The 18,362-nt window shown below is 45.5% G+C and overlaps 1 protein-coding gene across 2 annotated transcripts; it reads left to right on the top strand.

Moving 5' to 3' along the window:
• The first annotated feature begins 1 nt into the window (after position 1).
• Positions 2–17,723, top strand: wiza (WIZ zinc finger a). Of its 2 annotated transcripts, none has more exons than XM_063202174.1 (13): positions 2–1,171; positions 2,379–2,453; positions 3,082–3,294; positions 4,380–4,733; positions 5,491–5,853; positions 7,941–8,092; positions 8,990–9,115; positions 9,650–9,848; positions 10,091–10,393; positions 11,375–11,592; positions 14,274–14,466; positions 15,533–15,689; positions 17,523–17,723. In XM_063202174.1, the coding sequence occupies exons 3-13, from the start codon at positions 3,084–3,086 to the stop codon at positions 17,674–17,676; spliced, it is 2,430 nt and encodes an 809-aa protein (XP_063058244.1). In that variant the 5' UTR covers positions 2–1,171; positions 2,379–2,453; positions 3,082–3,083; the 3' UTR covers positions 17,677–17,723. The 2 variants fall into 2 exon arrangements, with proteins under 2 accessions (XP_063058244.1, XP_063058237.1); XM_063202167.1 differs by lacking the exon at positions 2–1,171 and adding an exon at positions 1,189–2,251.
• The last annotated feature ends 639 nt before the right edge of the window (positions 17,724–18,362 follow it).

Genomic DNA, 18,362 nt, shown 5'->3' with positions numbered 1-18,362 from the left:
CTCATTAGATATAATGTGCTTTTTCATTCTTTCTTTCTTTTTTTTTTTTTTAAACATGTATGACAAATAAAATCGCTGTGAAAATGCGTTCAGTGTTGGCATCATGACAACATAGAGACTGGTAACTTAGGTTGATATAAACTGTAATTGAAACATTTCAAAACAACAGTGTCATGATCAGGACAAAATGTTACTGATATGACTCATCCTCATGCTTGAAAAGACACCCCCCCACCAAAAAAAACCCAACAAGATTTGCAAATGGACAAATGTAGGAGCGAAGAAAGTAAAAAGGATTGTCCACAAGAAATCCTGTGTTGGACCAAAGCACATTTATAATAAAGGCCTAGGGACTATGCTACCTGGGGGTCACCCTAGCTACCTTGGGCTCTGGGATAGAGACGGCTCAAGGTACATTGTATTGGATGGGGGCCCTCTCAGATGACTTTGTCCTGGGCCTGGCAAGCTGTCTTGAAAGCTGGGAGCCGCTGGGCCACATCCCAGTTTGGCCTATCCATCAATACGTCGGACACCTCAGTTTATCCTGATTATCAAAACAACAAAGTTCATATTGCAAGCTGTGCAATGTCACAGGAGGTATGGATGAGTCCAGGCTAGCATATCCCATTATACTTACATTGCTTCATACTCAGAGGCAGACATCCCGGGAGCAGGAAGAGAAAGGCCTGCCTCCAGCCAACCCACGACTGGTTCTCCACCACACCCCTGGCCTTCAGAACTAGAAATCTATCAAATTACCGGTGTATTTAATGTCTTTCTCTTTACAATTGTTTGTCATTATGGTCACAATCTAAATATCTGCGTCAACCTGTGTTGTGAGTAAAGATTTTCAAAGCATAGGGCCAACATACCAGATATGACAAAGGCATTTTCAACTAATGTCAAGGAGGTCAAAGGTCAATTGGTACAACAATTTCATGTAAATGTAAACCACTCGAATGTGATCACTTTGAAAACTAATTAATACCGCAGTGTGTAGCTATTCCTAGCAACACACAGTGACTCTGTCATCGGCATATAATGTCTGATATCATTCGTGCAAGCATGCAAACAAAGAAAAACATGGCTGGTTATGCCTTTCTCGTTCATAGTCCAAGACAATTGCTCTCATTGCACGCGTAAGTTCAGACACCAAGGACAGAAGGCACAGGTAATGTTATATTTTTGTTTATACTGCTACCTTCTACAACATTGTTACACGTCAGGCCGTTTGTTAATAATATTTTAATTGGATTCGACGTGCACTTTTCATGAGGGTTACACACATTCAGAACGCAACCTCGCGCTGTGGTTTGTTTATTTCACAGTTCATCACATGAAAACTAATTTGGAATGGTTTTCAACTTGATGGTTCCTTGATTCGAACGCCTATATCAACAATGCAGGGATGATTTCTTCTATTCTAAATCGCAAACGCCTCGTACCGTTTGGGCTCCGCCGCTTGCACTACCACCGGCGTTTCGGCAAGATGGCGGCGCCCGCGAATTGCTTTGTTGTTGACACTACTGCGAGACCTATTTGCTGTCATTATGCTTTCTTTATTAATATAAATACAGCGGTTGAACATATCTATCGTTAACCGCACAATGTTTTTGTCTGCCTGCACCTACACAGCCAGTAGGATGTAAATGGGACGAGAGTCAACATCCAATCATTGGTTAGCTGGGCTTGCTCATACATACGTTTTTCAAAACTTCCGTTTGGGAGAGAATAAACTTCCTGCAGCTTTGGCGCTTGAAATTTCACCACGTTGTATGCATTTTTCCGACGTGATGGGATATTACGGATTTGTTTTTGTTTTGAGTGTTTTGGTTTGAGTTTCTGTCTACATACATTGCGATTTCATATTAGTGTTGCCCTTTCTTGGTGGCAATGGCGTACGAAAGCTCCATTACTTGCATCGTCCGAGGTTGTAGAAACAATGGGCAAGCTCTGAGGTCCTGGTTGGGTCGGGTGTGCTTCGAGCATCGCCCCAGCATCAAGGCGGAATGCTCCTGCCCTCCTTGCTACGACTTTCATGTACTTCCGACCGATGTTATGGAGAGATATATGTGGTTGAGAGCTATGCATTTGAAAGACGCGCCTCAAAGGTCTTTTGTGTGTTCCGTCCATTTTGCCGACAAGAAACCGACGTCTGCTCACCCGTATCCAGAGCTCTACCTGGGCGTAACGTCGACCCATTCAGACAACCCAGCGTTGAAGGCGAAACACGGCAAATTCTTCCACAGAAGTAAATGTCAACCTCTGTGATAAAACAAGTACTTTTGTTATTATGTGTAACTGCCATGACTGTCTGCAATGGATATGAATTGTGTTGTGTGATGGTTGTGATTGTGAATGTTGTTCTTTCATTGTAGAGAAACCACCTGCACAGGACCAGAGGATCCCGAATGTTTTTAGAGCTCCAGGACCCGCACCACCAAGTGAAGACGGTAAGTATGCCATGCCATCTCAGTATGGGATGTCATTTTGAGCACGATTATATCCCTTTAGTTATTCTGATCTTGTACAAATGTTATTACATAAACCAGCGCGTTTTGGATGAGAGTCTTTAAGCTCAAAATCCACTGATGGGCAAAATGGATTCATTATTTTCAACTAGTTACAGTAGTCTCCAATTTCTTTCCCTAAGGGCCAAGTTATGTTGCACAAATGAGTCTGGGGGTCAAATAAATCACCAACTGTATGGCCACTATTGCACACACGTTTTTATTTGTTCTAACCTCAAGGTTGATCAAATGTTTTGCTATGCCCGGGCCGCCATTTGGAGACCGCTAATCTAGGGCCACATTTTCTAAATTACCCTGTTTTACCTTTTCGATCCAACGAGGAGATCATTCAGTCTCGGTAATCACATGGCTGAATTGGACGGGTAATGCCAAGTCATTTGGAATATGTGTGACACTGGATTGTAAACTAATGAATCGATTTTGCCCATCCATCACCACCTGTTCTCTCTCTCTCTCTCTCTCTCTCTCTCTCTCTCTCTCTCTCTCTCTCTCTCTCTCTCTCTCTCTCTCTCTCTCTCTCTCTCTCTCTCTCTCTCTCTGTGTGTGTTAGGTATGGACCACAAGTGCGAGCTGTGCGGCCTCGTCTTTGAGACGCGACGTGGCCTGTCCAGTCACGCGCGCTGCCACCTGCGGCAGCTGGGCGTGTCGGTGTCGGACAGTAGCGGGGCGCCCATCGAGCTGCTGTACCGGCTGATTGAGGAGCGGGATGGTGCTCTGCCCAGACCACCGCCTCGGGCCAAAAAGCAGAATGACAAGCCGGGAGGTTAGGATACTTGCCTGATTGTCATCAAAGATACTCCCTATGTCTCATTCCACGCATTTGTGTCAGTGCACTGACGGTTAGTGCATAGTATTCACAGTCTTCCGTGCACAGTGTCCTGGGAAAGTTTGAGCACTATGCACTTGCTGGAAGTGATGGCTGAGCATAGCCATAGTTCGCCAAAATATCGGTTGGCTGTTTACATTGCACAGCGTCTCGTGCTTGTATTTACGTTCCCTTCACCCCAAAGGGCATCTACTGTATCACGTACAATACTTGGCTTGGCATGAAAAGGTTGGTGTCTCAGCAAGATTACTTCTCCTTTGTTTCATTGTCAATATGGCAGCCGTTTAGTGCGTGCAGTGTCCATTCAAGCGCTGCGTTTTCCGCCATTGTTAGGGGGTCATCCGGGCGCTTTCAGTGCACTGACTCAACCAAAACTTTCGACGTGAGCGCCCTATGTACTGAAACATAGTGCCCGAAGTGCTTAAGCAAAAATACTGAATCAGACCAAGATATCGCAAAACACACCCACTCAATGCAAAAGCATGTGCTCAAGTTAGGTCTCCTAAGGGGGCGTTGTCCCCTACTTCTTCTCTTTTTGAGGTGTTTGCGCAAAACGTGCGTTACCGCCATCTACAGCACTAAGGGGACTTCATTGATTCTCAACCTTAGGACTCCGAAGGTCTCCTAACCAAAGATCTCCTAAAGGGGCGTTCACCTGACATAAAGTGGATACCGGAAAAGAAACAAAATGACGCTTCTTGTTAGATTCACCTTCTTTGGCTCAAGTGTGTGGATTGAGACACAGGGACAGAGTTGGAGCCGAGGTTCTCCCCCAGCATTTCATAGTTATTGCAACCTTGGAGCACTTTTATTCAGCCCCTTTAATAGATTGCAAAGATGGGATTTCTCTGCTTTTCCAAGAATGTATAAATGATTTATCTCAGGGTTTCATATTATATCTTAAGTATCATGATGGTCATGCTACTTGTGTGCCCACCGCCCACCCTTCTTGACTAACAAATCTTCTGCTGGAAACGATGCCGTACATGTTATTTGTTTCTGTTTTGTTTCTTTATTAAAAGGACCTATTGCGTACCAAGGTTTCAAGAGGAATGGCCAGGCACAGGGCACACTGAACATGAAGGCCTCCAACCAGGTGCGCAAGAAGTACAGCCTCTTCTCCGCCCACTTCAACCGAAAACCCCCCACCCCCACCGCCGGGGCAGTCCCCTCTGCCACTGCCTCCATGGCCACCGCCTCTCGGCAGCTGACCCTGTCGCCGCTGTCCGCCGGAGTGGTGAAGAAGATCGCCATCTCGCCGTCCTCCTCGTCATCCTCGGCCTTCGCTCTCTCGCCCCTGGGGGTCAAGCAACCGCGGCCGACACGGGAGAAGGCTGGTGGAGGTGCTCAGGACTCAGACGGCCCTCTAAACCTGGGTACGAAGTCGTTAGTCATATACAGCTCTGGCAAAAATTGAGAAACCGCCTCAAATTTGTCAGTTTTTCTGATTTTGTTATGGACAGGTATGTGTAAAACAAACATTGTTGTTTCATTCCGCTGCTGACAAGACTTCCTCTGCATTCCGAAAGGAAATTCGGATCATTTATTTTCAGAAAATCTGAAATGGTTAAAATAACACACAAGATGCAATGTTTCCAAATCTCAAAAAAAGGCAAAGAAAACTTGATAATAACTTAAAAACAGCATAATCGTAATTTATAAACTTAGGAAGAAGGCTATCGGGGCTCAGGACTCAGACGGCCCTCTTAACCTGGGTACGAAGTCGTTAGTCATACATATGTACCATAGTAGCTTGACCCAGACTGTTTTGTAGTGTGTCCACTAATAAGACTTGAGAGGCCACACAGGCAGAAGTGCTGTTAGCTTTAAATACACTCTGCATCTGCAAAAAATATGCAGGCTTTCCCTCAGCAGTTTATTGTCAAGGAACACATGTTGGCAACAAACCCCTACCACCTTGACCACCTCGAATATAGCTTTTTTCATTTTTATTTATTTATTATTATTTCGGTGGAAAAATTGCAAGCTCCTTAGATTTTTCATTTTTTGATGTTTGTTTCTGCTGTTTGTTTACTTTTTTGGCATGCGATGACATTTCGACCTTGCAGTCTTCTTATTAGTTTTTAGTAGATTTTGTTTCATTCTAACCTTTGGCCTTCCATCTCCTCATAGCGACGGGGGACCCCTCTAGCCGCGACAACGTCCACGTGTGCGAGCTGTGCGGCGCCTGGTTCGAGGCGCGCAAGGGCCTGTCCAGTCACGCCCGTGCCCACCTCCGCAGTTTCGGGATCGAGTCTGCCGAGGCCAAGGGCGCCCCTATCGACACTCTTCACACGTTCATGGCTAGCCGAGGCATCAAGTCCCTAGCCAACGCTCCTGCCGTCAAAGTCAAGGAGGAGGAGTCTGCCACGGCCATCTCAGCCAAACGCCCTGCTCCAACCTCCCCCTCGGTCAAGACGGCAGCGTATTCTTCGGGGGTCAAGCGGTTCAAAGCCTCAGATTTGAAGATTCTTGATAATTACTCAAGAAGTGGTGGTGAGTTTTTTGTTTTTTTGTTTTTAAAGTTTTCTTGTTTTTGTCCGTATTGAAAAAAATAGGCATGTGAACTAATACAGCCTTTTAGTGAAGCTGAAATTTCTCTATTACCACACTGTTTATCCAGGACAATCACTTTCACTGCACTTGTGTGTGTGTGCGTGTGTGTGTGTGTGGAACGTATTATTGGAACATATTTACCAGTTGGGGTATGATTGCAGACTAGTAGTATTGATCTTTGGAAGCTTAGGCCATGTGCACAAGAATGTAGTTAGATGACTGCAGTTGGGAGGAATGCAAAAAAGAGGAGCAAAAATTGTGGCAGTTTTGCTCTGTTTCAGTCATTATTGGTAGTATGCAGATATGGAGACATAGATGTTTTGTTTATCCATTTTTTTAAAAAATACTTCAACAATAAGAGGACTGGTATTATATGTAAACGTGTGTAGCCCCTAAGATCTATCAACATGTCAAATACCTTTTCCAAAATATTTGGATCTTGTACCCTGTTGCTTGTCTCTTGGATCCACATAAAAGTTGCATGTACGTGTGTGTGTGCTGATGGAAGGCTGACTGCAATAAACATATATTTAGTACAGCAATGTGCAATAATATATAGTTAGTACTGAAGGTCTGAGTGTACGTATGTTTTTGTGTGTGTATGAGTAAAAGAGAGAGTGTGGGTGGGTGTATGTTCACTGATGTAAGGCATTTTGCTATGCTCAGATTTTTGCTATATGTTTACTGCAAAGTGCAATAATGTGTATCAGGTCTTTGTGTATGTCTTCTATCTACAGTATGTCTTGTATCCATGTATCTATGTAAGGTGTCAGTAGGGATGCACCGATACTGGTATCGGTATGGGCACCGATACTGCTCAGTATACTCGTACTCGTACTCGTCAAGCACTTGCCGATACCATGCACCGATACTGAAACGAAACAATGCAAAATCTCGTCACGTTCTGTGGACTTGAAAGCAGCATGGTGAAAAAAGTGCCACCTCATACATTTACTAACATCTTAAATCTACATGGAAATGGATAAAAATATCACTGGTGGAAAAAACAAGGTCATGCATTTATTTTCATTGTATTTTGGTGGCAAAAGGTATCGGTATCGGTACTTGGTATCAGCAAATACACACATTAAAGCGATGGTTCGGAGTAGAATCACCCTAATGCCATTTGAACCGTGACACCCATCCACCTTCTGCTGCTAAACATCCGTCGACGTCACTTCCTCCAGCTGGGACTGTCCACAGCATGGCATAATATTGCCGGAAGCGATTGCCGACACATAGCCAGATAGCTAAGGACTGGACCATTTTTTGCTGCCATTAAAATACACAAGAATGGAAGAATACACTGCCAGCATGGAACGTGAGGATGACTCTCGCGATTTTGAAGGAAATCCATATTTATTCGAACCCGAATATACGGACGAGGAACTGGCGTCGACGGAAGTGACGTCGACGGATGTTTAGCAGCAGAAAAGCTAATCGTCTCGTGTGTTGTTACTAATAAACTCCTGGACTATGTACAAAGTTTCAAATTCATCTTTTTGTGAGTACAAACCACATTTGTTATACTGTAGAAGTTTGGTGTCATGACATGTTATTTTTGTGGGGAAAGTTTGGAGACGGTGCCCAGGATCCATATGCGCTTGAGTCAAGCTATCCGGAATAAACATCGAATAACACGGCAACTCTGTTGATGTAAGCCTGCGGCAGAAAACACTTCGGGTGTAAAGGTGGATGGGTGTCACGGTTCAAATGGCATTAGGGTGATTCTACTCCGAACCATCGCTTTAATGTACTCGTACTTGAATCGTTTTTTTTTTTTTAAGTAGTATCGGTGCATCCCTAGCTGTCACACACCTTAATTTCCCTCGGGATTATACAAGTACTCTACTCTACCTTGTTATGCCTAGATATGACCATATTGTCTAAATTGCCACACATTGTCATGTCTTGTATCATACAGCTTGTCCCGTCTTTGGCGGTGAGAAGCGTCATTCCAACTCCTTGTTTTGTCTACATTAGTACATGTGAATAAATTGAGGTTAAAGCCAACTTTCGCTTGACAGACTCCACCCCGGGGGGGAGCGTTGTGTGCGAGTTTTGCGGTGAGCTGTTCGTGCGCGCCCAGAGTCTGTCCAGTCACGCCCGCGGCCACCTGCGCCAGCTGGGCATCACCGAGTGGACCGTCATGGGCTCACCCATGGCCACCCTGCGACGGGTATGCTACTACCAACGTTTTTCGTTTCTTCTTTTTTTGGGGGGGGGCTTTTTGGCCTTTATTATTGCATTCTATAGGACAGCGTGAGAGTAGATGGGAAACGATTGGGAGAGAAAGATGGGGCAGGGCTGGGAAATGACCCCGGCCGGATTCGAAACGGTGTCCCCGTGGGCAATGTAAGCCCAAATGTGGGGGGCTTAGCGCGCTGCGCCACAGCGCACTCCTACCAATGATTTTCTTGGTAGAGTAAGATCATTCAAACCCTGCCCACCCAATGCAAAGGACGGATTGTGCTCAAGTTTGGTCTCCTTAGGGGGCGTTGTCCCCTCCGCCTTCTTTGTTTCTCTTTCTGTGGCACTTGGTGGCGGCTTGCATTAGATGTGCGCTACCGCCATCTACGGGACCAAGGGAACTCTCATTTTTTCTCAACCTAAACCTCCCAAAGGTGTCCTAACTGCAGGCCTCCTAAAGGGGCGTTCACATGATATCACATGGGCTTGAATCATCATACTCTGCTCTGCTCTTTTTGATACTACTACTGTCTTTTCAGGCTGACTAGAATGGTACTGGTGCTGGACACAGTTCAGTCGGTCTGAAAGCACATTATGTGTACACTAAATTTCACTAAAACATGCTCAATTGATAGTTCCTCTTGCATATTATCTTGGGATGCCCATGCACATGTGTCCTAGGCTGTGTAACCTCCACTTAAAGTAGCAATGTGTACATATTTTTTAGCAATATTTAATTTATTTAACAAAACCCCCTGCTTTTGAGTGTTATTCCACAAAGAAGACTTAGTAACTTGCTGTGTATGTGTGGTATAAGTTGCGGTGGTGTTGTGTTAAATCCACCTTGGTTGACGAGAGCTCCTTATTGGCTGGTCCCACCCCCTAGGTCATGGCCCAGCGTGGGGTCACCAGCATCCTGAAGCTGCCAGGCACCCCCCAGGCCTCCCCTCGCAACAGCAGCAGCAGCAGCAGCCCTCTCAAGATCCCCCCGCACTCTGTCGGCTCGCTCAAGGTGCGTGCAATGTGTATTTTCAACAGTTCAAAAGATCCATGCACCGCTTCTAGGTGCTGGTTAACGCAGGAGTGTTCAATATTTCAAATGCCTGAGCGAACCTGATGACGCACAGATGTGAAACGCGTTGTTCGCTCTGAATAAACGAGCATAGAAAAAGTCAAGAATGTGTGCGGCAAACTTCTTTCTTTTGAAGTGCGTGCAATGTGTATTTGTGTATCAGGGCTTGACATTGGCACCAGCCAACCGTACCAATGCTTTAAAAAATCATTTCTGTGTCACCAGTTAATTTGTTGTTTTCCCTGGTGCATCTATTGCTCTTAAGGTGTATTTAGCCAGTCTGATTTATTTTCATGTAGGAAGCCATGAGGCAGTCATCTTCTGAACTTAGACATACAGTATCATGGTAAACGATAACACGATAACAAATCTTAAGTGTTGGACAGGCATGTATTTGTATTGTATCCTACTGTAATTTCCTTCAGGATCAATACAGTGACTCTACTCTGCTCTACTCTACTCTACTCCTCTAAGGTGCCAAGCCCCCTCAAGACACACACTGCCAGAGCCTCCACCTCTGCTGCTGCGGTTCCGCAGAAGGCGCGTAAGGGCATGCGCCTGGTGACCAAGCCCAAGGACGAGCCCATGGAGGTGGACGTGAGTGAGGTGATCGCGGCCCCATATGCGACTCTCAGGACCGAGTCTGGTGCTGCCTCTCGGTCACCTTTGAAAAGTACGTCTTTGTTGATTTAGTCTTTATATTTTTATACCTGACCTAAAAAGAAACTTCTGTCGTTTTTTTTTGTTTTTTTTTAAATGGTACTGTACCATTCTTGTCTTGTTTATCGGCTACTTGGCTGCCATCTCATTCATTTTGTCATGTCTTAGTTTGTTACAGTGGCAATCTTGTTTTGGATGTGTAACGTCGGACATCAAATTCATTGCATACTTGCCTCTCCTCCCCCACCCCAACAGTTCCCAAGACTGAGCCCGTGGACCCCAACCAGCCCGTAGAGTGCACCTACTGCCAGGAGATGTTCGACAGCCGCAAAGCCCTCTCGTGCCACGCCCGTGCCCACCTGCGGCAGCTGGGGGTGCGGTGGCCCGCCCAGGCCTCGCCCATCGACACCCTGCACCAGCTGATGGAGCGAGAGGGCACGGCACGCTCCCCGGACGACAAGCCCGAGCCGGTCAGCCCGGTCCGGCGGCAGAGCGCCTCCCCAGTCACCTTCACGCCACCCCAGCCCCCCGCAGCGGGGGGGAAGGCATCCTCCGATGGTAGGATGTCCCAACAGCAATTTGTGATCTTGAAGGTGTTTTTTTTGTATGTTTTTGGGGGCCTTTGGGCCACCCTTCCCAGCATACACATCATATACACGTCGGGTACCAGTTCCTAAACTGATCAAGCATGCCGTAAAGTTTTGCGTTTCGCTGCAGTACTCTGTCAGTTACTCAAATCGAGGCTCCGTCTAGACCCTCAGGGAAAGCGTAGCGGCAGTACTCGCTGTGCAGGTTCTGTAACAGAAACTGTACACCTTTTTGTGTGTGCTAAAGGCGTTAAGTTGATGCCTTCCTGCATGTTTAGCATCCTGAACGAACGATGGAAAAACCTTGTTTTCAGGCACCAAATCCAAATGAAATGGCCTTCGTTTATATGACTATTAGTATTATCCACGACATTTCTCTCATACACATACTTTTTTCAGGCCAGAATGGTGCAAGTGCCTGTTTTGGCACCAGTTACTTTGGGAATTACATTGCTTACTTGCGAACTACCCACATACCGGGCTCTGAATTTTTCTGTATCCGTATGTGACCATTTAATCCTGATCAACCTGCTGACCTCCACGTTGACGTCACGTTTTGCACAGAGAAAGTGTTTTTCGGTTTGTATCGCAAACCAACTTTGTGCTTCCGTAACACTCAGGCTTGCGACGTGAGCACTCCAGGCGGTTCAAGATTAGGTGCGGGAACAGCCAAGAATGAGTAGCTCAAGATATGAAGGATAAAAATGCAGTAGTGTCAACTTTCTCTCTCTCTCTCTCTCTCTCTCTCTCTCTCTCTCTCTCTCTCTCTCTCTCTCTCTCTCTCTCTCTCCCTCTCCTCTCTCTTCTCTCTCTCTCTCTCTCTCTCTCTCTCTCTCGCTCTCTCTCTCTCTCTCGCTCTCTCGCTCTCTCTCTCTCTCTCTGTCTCTCTCTCTCGCTCCCCCTCTCCCTTCCTCTTCCTCTTCCTTCCTTTTCCCTTTCCCCCTTTTCCCAGCCTTCGAGTACACGTGCGAGCTGTGCGGCTTTGACTTTGAGAACCGCAAGGCGCTGGCGAGCCACGCGCGGGCCCACCTGCGGCAGCAGGGGGTGGAGTGGCCGGCCAACGTGTCCCCCATCGAGACCCTCTCCACCTGGATGCAGCGGCACCCCGCCAAGGTGGCCGAGCTCCACAAGCGCTACATGAGGGGAGACCTGCCGCAAGTCAGCCGGAGGGTAAGGAGATGGAGGCACAAGCACACACATAGACACATACACAGACACACCACACACACAGACATGCATAGACACACAGACAGACAGACATACAGTATGCACACACACTCATGCAAACACAAATACACACACACACACACACACACACACACACACACACACTCAAGCAATATGATACACATGCACATGATGTGCTACATGTGTGAGTGTTTCACAAAGTGGGGCAGAAGCCCCCCTAGTGGGGCGTGGAGGTATTGGAGGGGGGGGGGGGGAGTCAGAAGGTTTTTCTGTTTTAATACTTTTCTGCTTTGCCATTAAGTCAACACATTCACTTCGCATTCACAATATATTACTTAATTTATTCACTAATATTTAGAGAACGTCAAAGGTAGGCTATATACGTTCAATAAACTTTACTAAGGCCTATTTATTGGTATTTTCGTAACCATTTTGCTTGGGGGGGGGGGGGGGGGGGTTGCAGACAGTGTTGCCAGATTGAGAAACATAATGGTAGACCTGCCTGCGCTCAAGTCAATTCATTAAGCATGAGTCGTCTGCAAGCACAAGTCCCCACGAGGACAACAGAGGGAGACGTTGCATCTCAGCAGGACCCCCAGAAATTACCTTTAACAGTCCATACGACTACAAGTAAAGCCCAAACAAGTTAAATAGGCAATTAGTGGTTCAAAGGGTGGAATCTTTAGACAAATGTTTCTCAACGGGGGCGCTACAGCCCCCCAGGGGGCATTGGGGAGCCCTAGGGGGGGCGTTGAGAAGGATTCAACTGAGTTGGGGTGGGGCTTAGTTACCATTGGGGGGCATTAGTCTATTTTAATTTTCAATGCTAAGGGGGGCATTGGCAGGCCTATGATAATGAAGGGGCGTTGGGAGGCTTATGATGAGGTCAAGGGGGCGTTTGTTCAAAAAGGGTTGAGGGCCAGCATAGTTTTGTCCCAAATTTTCAGATTGGTGTTTTTGTTGTACTGTCTAAAGTTTACACAGTACAACATGATGAATACCAATCTGAAACAGACAAAACTATGCTTTAGGCCCTCTATGCAGCTCTCTCTCACTCTCACACTCACTCAGACACACAGTAACATTACATGGCTAGGAGATTGATCGCACAGGTCTAATGTGGCTGGAAACATCATTATACATGAAATAGTCATACCCATGTCAGACGTCGAGTTGAATCAAGATTCCCACATGCTCAAAGCCTGGAAAAGCAATGGAATATTTATTGATTCATTTGAATTTGATTTATCGGGGACATATTCCAGGCCTGGAAAACTCATGAAAGTAATTGTATTGAGTGTTTTTGGAGACTTGTTGAAATGTGACCTCTACTCTGCCAGGCGATTACATGACCACTTGCTTAATGTCATTTCGTTCATTACTCTTCACCTCATCATCTAGATCAGTGGTTCCCAACCTTTTTCTTCAGGGACCCATATTTTTACCATTGTAAGCTTTGGTGACCCAGCACACGCATGAAAGGGAGTCACGTGATACGCTCTGTTTCCGGCAAAAACTTAGTTTAGTTATCATTTTATTCCTCAAATCGTCTTTGTTCAAAAACAGAATAAATGTTTAATGCAATTTTGTTGCTTCTATGCATTCGTCATTTTTTCAACATACATATGGTATTAAAATGAAACCCCTTAAAATCAAGATGGCTTCGCGACCCCCCGTGGATCTTTGGTGACCCATAGGTTGGGTCGCGACCCATAGGTTGGGAACCACTGATCTAGATCAGTGGTTCTCAACCTTTTTTTAGAACGGACGGTTTGACCGCCCCACTCCGCTCGACACGGTATGGCATAGCCAGGTTGTATGTTGAAAAGAGCCTATAGTCTTCACCTCATCAACTGAATGCAAAGGTACATAACCGCAGTGGTCATGTCAGGATGTGGTGACCTAGTCACTATGCTACTGGTGGTGCTCAGCAAAACAGGAAATTGTAGTCATCTGAGAGCGGTAAAAGATGTTTATTCAGTCTGCGTCAGTCATCAGCAACAATGGTCCTCTGTAAACAAACCATATGGACTGTTGGCATTTGCATGCTATGCAGTTTCACTGCCTGCAGTGTCCACAAAATACTACAATGAGAAGTTTATAAAAAGTATTGCATAGTATTGCTCTTGGGTGTTTTCTGTTTTGGACAAATCTATTTGGACTTTTAGAATTAGGTAACCGATTATTTTACTTTCAAAACTAGTACATTTTGAAGCCAAGCTAGCGGATCAGCTACTCCGTCCTTTCATATGTAAAAGACGTAACGTGTGGAGGGCAGGACACTCTATCTATAGACATCACAATGCATACATCAATAAAAAAGAGAATACAGCACACATGCATATTGTAGACATTTTATTGTTAAAAATGGAAGCTAGTGAAGGCGCTCATACCAGTGTTCCCAGATTTTAGACGTGTACCTTACAGAGCTACGACTAGGGTCTGCTAACTGTGCAAGCTCGTTTTGTACAGCGGTCTAGTCTGTTCATTAACTTACAGGTGACATTTCTCAACACTGCCATGAAAGTAGTTAGACCTAATGTGCATGATGGCTCACTTGCTCTGGCACTCCTTGGTTTCCTTAGGAGAATCCTGAGACAATCATTATGTGCTACTTTCAGCTGATACCCTGATCGCTTGCTTTGGTCTGTTTCCATCGGCAGAAGAGCTCGGTGAATCGGAGTGACTCTGAGGCGACGGCCAGCGACTCGGAAGCGAGTCTCCAGAAGACCTCCTCCTTCACCACCTCCTCCTCCTCCAGGTCTGCAGGGTCCTCCTCATCCTCCTCGCGCTCCTCAGGCAGTAAAGGAGACAAGAACAGCCAGGGGGCAGCAGAGCACACGCGATCACTCAGAGGTGAGGCAGGAGGACCAGGGGTACTCAAACTGTTTTCAGACCCACCAGAGGAAGGGTGGTTAGAGTTGCCACCTTTCAGAGAAATGAAAATGAGGGACACTTGTTTGCCTTGGGGGTCTGGGGAACCTCCCCCCAGAAAAAAATGTAAGTTTTAGATGCAATTTCCTGCATGTTAACCAAATTGTGTCCCGTTTCAGCCTTAGCTACTCATGAAAATAAGGAACTTTAAGGATAAATTAGGAAAAAGTAAGGGACTTCCAAATAAGGGACAATTCTGTATTTCAAGGGACGGGTGGCAACCCTAATGGTGGTGCAAACTGAAGTGCTTACCTGCGAACCAACTTTTCTGCACATGACTATGTATTACCTAAATGAACCTGCTGATGTCCACGTTGTTGTCATGGTTCGCAGAGAATTTTTCGTTTCTGGGTTGCTAACGCTAAGTGACAGAGGCTGTCACTTCCTTCACTGATGATGGAACTGGGTGTGGATTTTCTGGACAAGTAGTCCCTGCTCCACAAAAGTGCATGGCAGGCCTGTGAGCCAGACGGGCAAATGCCAGATGTATTCATTCTTCCCATCTAGTAAACTTTAATAATGTCAGGTAGAAGAATTTCAGAGCCACCTTGACTTTTTTCATGAAGGTTAAAGAGAAACACCCACTCTGCTCTTTCGTTTAAAGCATCTACTCCACTCCACACATCTTTTTGTGTCCGATGTTAAAGGAACAGTCCACTTCATTTCAAGAAATTAAATGTAAAATTCCCCAGAGTGCAAAATGGCTATTTAATAATCCCGTCCTGTGATCACTTGTGGTTGATGCTAACTCTCCCATTTACTTCCACTGATTATGCTAAGCTATGCTAATAATTCTGATGCTAATAAATCTAAGTACTGAAAACACTGAGAAGAAAATTATATGCACATTCATGAATAATGCTTGGAAATACTACAAATATGTGAAAATCAAAAAAGAGTGGACTGTTCCTTAGACACATTATGTAATTAAAAAAATAAAAAAACACACCACAAGACCTAATAACTAAAATTTGTGTTTTTGCCCCAGGTGGTGATCGTCGCAGTACAAAGACCGCGGCGGAAAACAAGGCCCAGGAGGAGAAGTCAAAGCCCTCCCGCTCAGGCAACATCCCCTCCCTGGTCCCCAGACCGCCTGAATCCCCACTGGTCAAACAGGTCGGGAAGGTCTACTGCCTCAAATGCAGGTATGTACAAACCCAAAGGTCTCCCGATAATACCTTTTTTGTATTTGAGTGCAGGGTTCCCACTGGTGCTTGAATTCCTTGAAAATGCTTGAATTTCAATTAAGTGTTTTCAAGGTTGTGAAAATGCTTGAATGTTTGGTGAAGTGCTTGAAAATGCTTGAAATTTGTGTCAAGTCAAACTCAGTAAGCCAAATAATAGAAATAAATTGTTCAGGTACATCAAAAATCTGAGGGAGTGAGATGTCAGATGGGATTTGCCATTCGACACCCTAAAATTGATTAGAATGCAGGAAATTTTATCTTAAAAACACAAAATGTTCTGGGGAAGGACCCCCACACCCCTTCCTGCGTCCTATTAAAGGTGCTGGAAAACTGATAATTTGGTGCTTGAAGGTGCTTGAAAAGTGCTTGAAAAAGGTGTGGGTACCCTGTGAGTGATGTAACATTTGTACATTTTTTTGCTAATGATATTACCTTTTCCTTTATTTAAATATATTTTTTTGCCCTTTTTGGGCTTTAACCCATTGACGCCGTTTTTTGCATTACGTAGCATTGGCCCTGACGCCGGTTGTTGCAAAACGCAACATTATTGATTTGTCAATATTTTCAAGACGCATGGGAGATACAATGCTACAATGTTTTGTTCAAATACACAAGAGGTGGGCCTTCTCGATTTTTTTAAAGATCATGTGGCCAAAAAAAAATTAATTCGTCGAAAAAAATGTCAAACGAAATCAACCATGCTCGCTTCTGCAGACGTGGGTTGTTTAGTCATTTCACACACTGGTAAAAAAAAAAAAAGGCTGTGGTGAATGTGATGTTCGGCTGAAAGGTAATGAAGAGATTTCAATCGAGGAAAGGAAATATGATTGAAGACCCTTTAGATAGAGAGCAGGAGTGTGATTTGCCGCGGCCACATGAAGAGGTAGGCGAGTGGCTTCCAAATAGTCTAGCAGTCAGCTAGATTTCGTCCCCGACGTTACCAAAAGTTCACTCCGACACTTGGGGCAATTGGCGAAGGTGCCAATATCTGAGGAAGCATGTCCTTCAGCAAGTGGCTGTATCAGACAAATGTCCCCCGATTTATGGCAGAAATGACTGCCTGATAATTATGATGATGAATATTATGATTTGGTCATAGTCGGCTATTGTAACAGTAGCGATGGTAATGGCCTATAATAAATAGCAGCATCAAGCATGATCCTGAAAGCACATGAAACTTTTTTCAATAATTTGATTATGAGATAGGATTTTTTTTTAAGGAACATGTGTTAGTGTTAATGCTGAATGAGCATAATCCCGTGACAGCAGAGGATTTTACCTTTTGAATGCAATTTGTCCCATGTCCCTAAGTGTTCCAGAGGCTGAGATATATTGAATTTTCCATGGGAGTTTTCAACCAATTTTTCTTATCTCAAAAAACCCTCAGGCATTGCGTACCTTTTTTAAAAACTGGCTTAGGCGCCAATGGGTTAACTGCCAGTCGTTTGGGAGAGAGATGGATCAGCATTGGGAAACGACCCTGCCTGGATTCGAACCGGAGTCCCCATGGGCATGCAAGCCCATATGCACTGTAGGGAGCTTAGCACACTGCACCACAGCACCCACTTCCTTTTAAAAGAAAATGTATTTACTGAATGTTGTGTTCAAGTGTTGTATGCTTTGCAAAGAAACCCTGTGGGCAAAAAAAGTGAAATAAGATGTAATTTATTTGTAATGTTCTGTGAGCGTGAATATGTACTTACTGCACTTCGCCTTTGTAGGGCAGCATGCTTTGCAAACAAAACCTGTGGTCAATAATGTGAATAAAGATGTCATTTGTTTTCTGTCCAGGTTCTGTGAGCGTGAGTTCCGCGGGCCGCTGTCGGTGCAGGAGGACTGGGTGAGGCACCTCCAGGAGCACATCCTCAACCTGAAGAAGGAGCAGAGGCAAGCAGCCGCCGCACAGAGCAGCTCACCTCCTCTCCTCACCCCACAACCTGTATGAGGCAGCACACACACACACAATGACTAAACAGCCTCATGGGACACACACGCACACGCATACACGCACGCACGCGCGCACTCAAGGGGTATTTCTCAAAGTGAAGTGCTCTAGCCTTGCTAGGAGGAGCAACACCCATTTTTTTGTGGATTCCACCAAAGAGTATCCAATAACTAGTTCTAAGTGTAATTAATAGTTGGATACACCTTGGAGAAATGGGCGTTCGTCGTCCTAGAAAGGCTAGGACACTTCACTTTGAGAAGTACCCAATGTGGCACCACCCTCTGTCCTCAACTACTACCCCTACTACTACTACTACTACTACTACTGTCCCCCAGACTCCCTCCCTCTGGCCTGTGTGATGCATCACTGACAGTGACGATGAAAACACACACGCACGCATGCACATGCACACAATACGCCACCCGCTGTCCTCAACTACCCCCGTCCCCAGACTCCCTCCCTCTGGCCTGTGTGATGCATCACTGACAGTGACGATGAAAACACACACACACCTGATGTGTCGCCACAGTCACACACGCGGCGGGTGACCGCTACACACACGCGCGCGCGCGCACACACACACACACACACTTGCTCACCTACACGCACATCCCCTCTCTACCTGCCTGATGACTCCATACGGACGTCAGCAGACGTGAGAAAAAAAGCCTTTGGTGCTCGTGAAG

Source organism: Engraulis encrasicolus, chromosome 1 (assembly GCF_034702125.1).
Source record: "Engraulis encrasicolus isolate BLACKSEA-1 chromosome 1, IST_EnEncr_1.0, whole genome shotgun sequence".
Taxonomy (NCBI): Eukaryota; Metazoa; Chordata; class Actinopteri; order Clupeiformes; family Engraulidae; genus Engraulis; species Engraulis encrasicolus.
The sequence above is the reverse complement of the archived record's forward strand: the minus strand, read 5'-3'. Positions and strand labels throughout refer to the sequence as shown.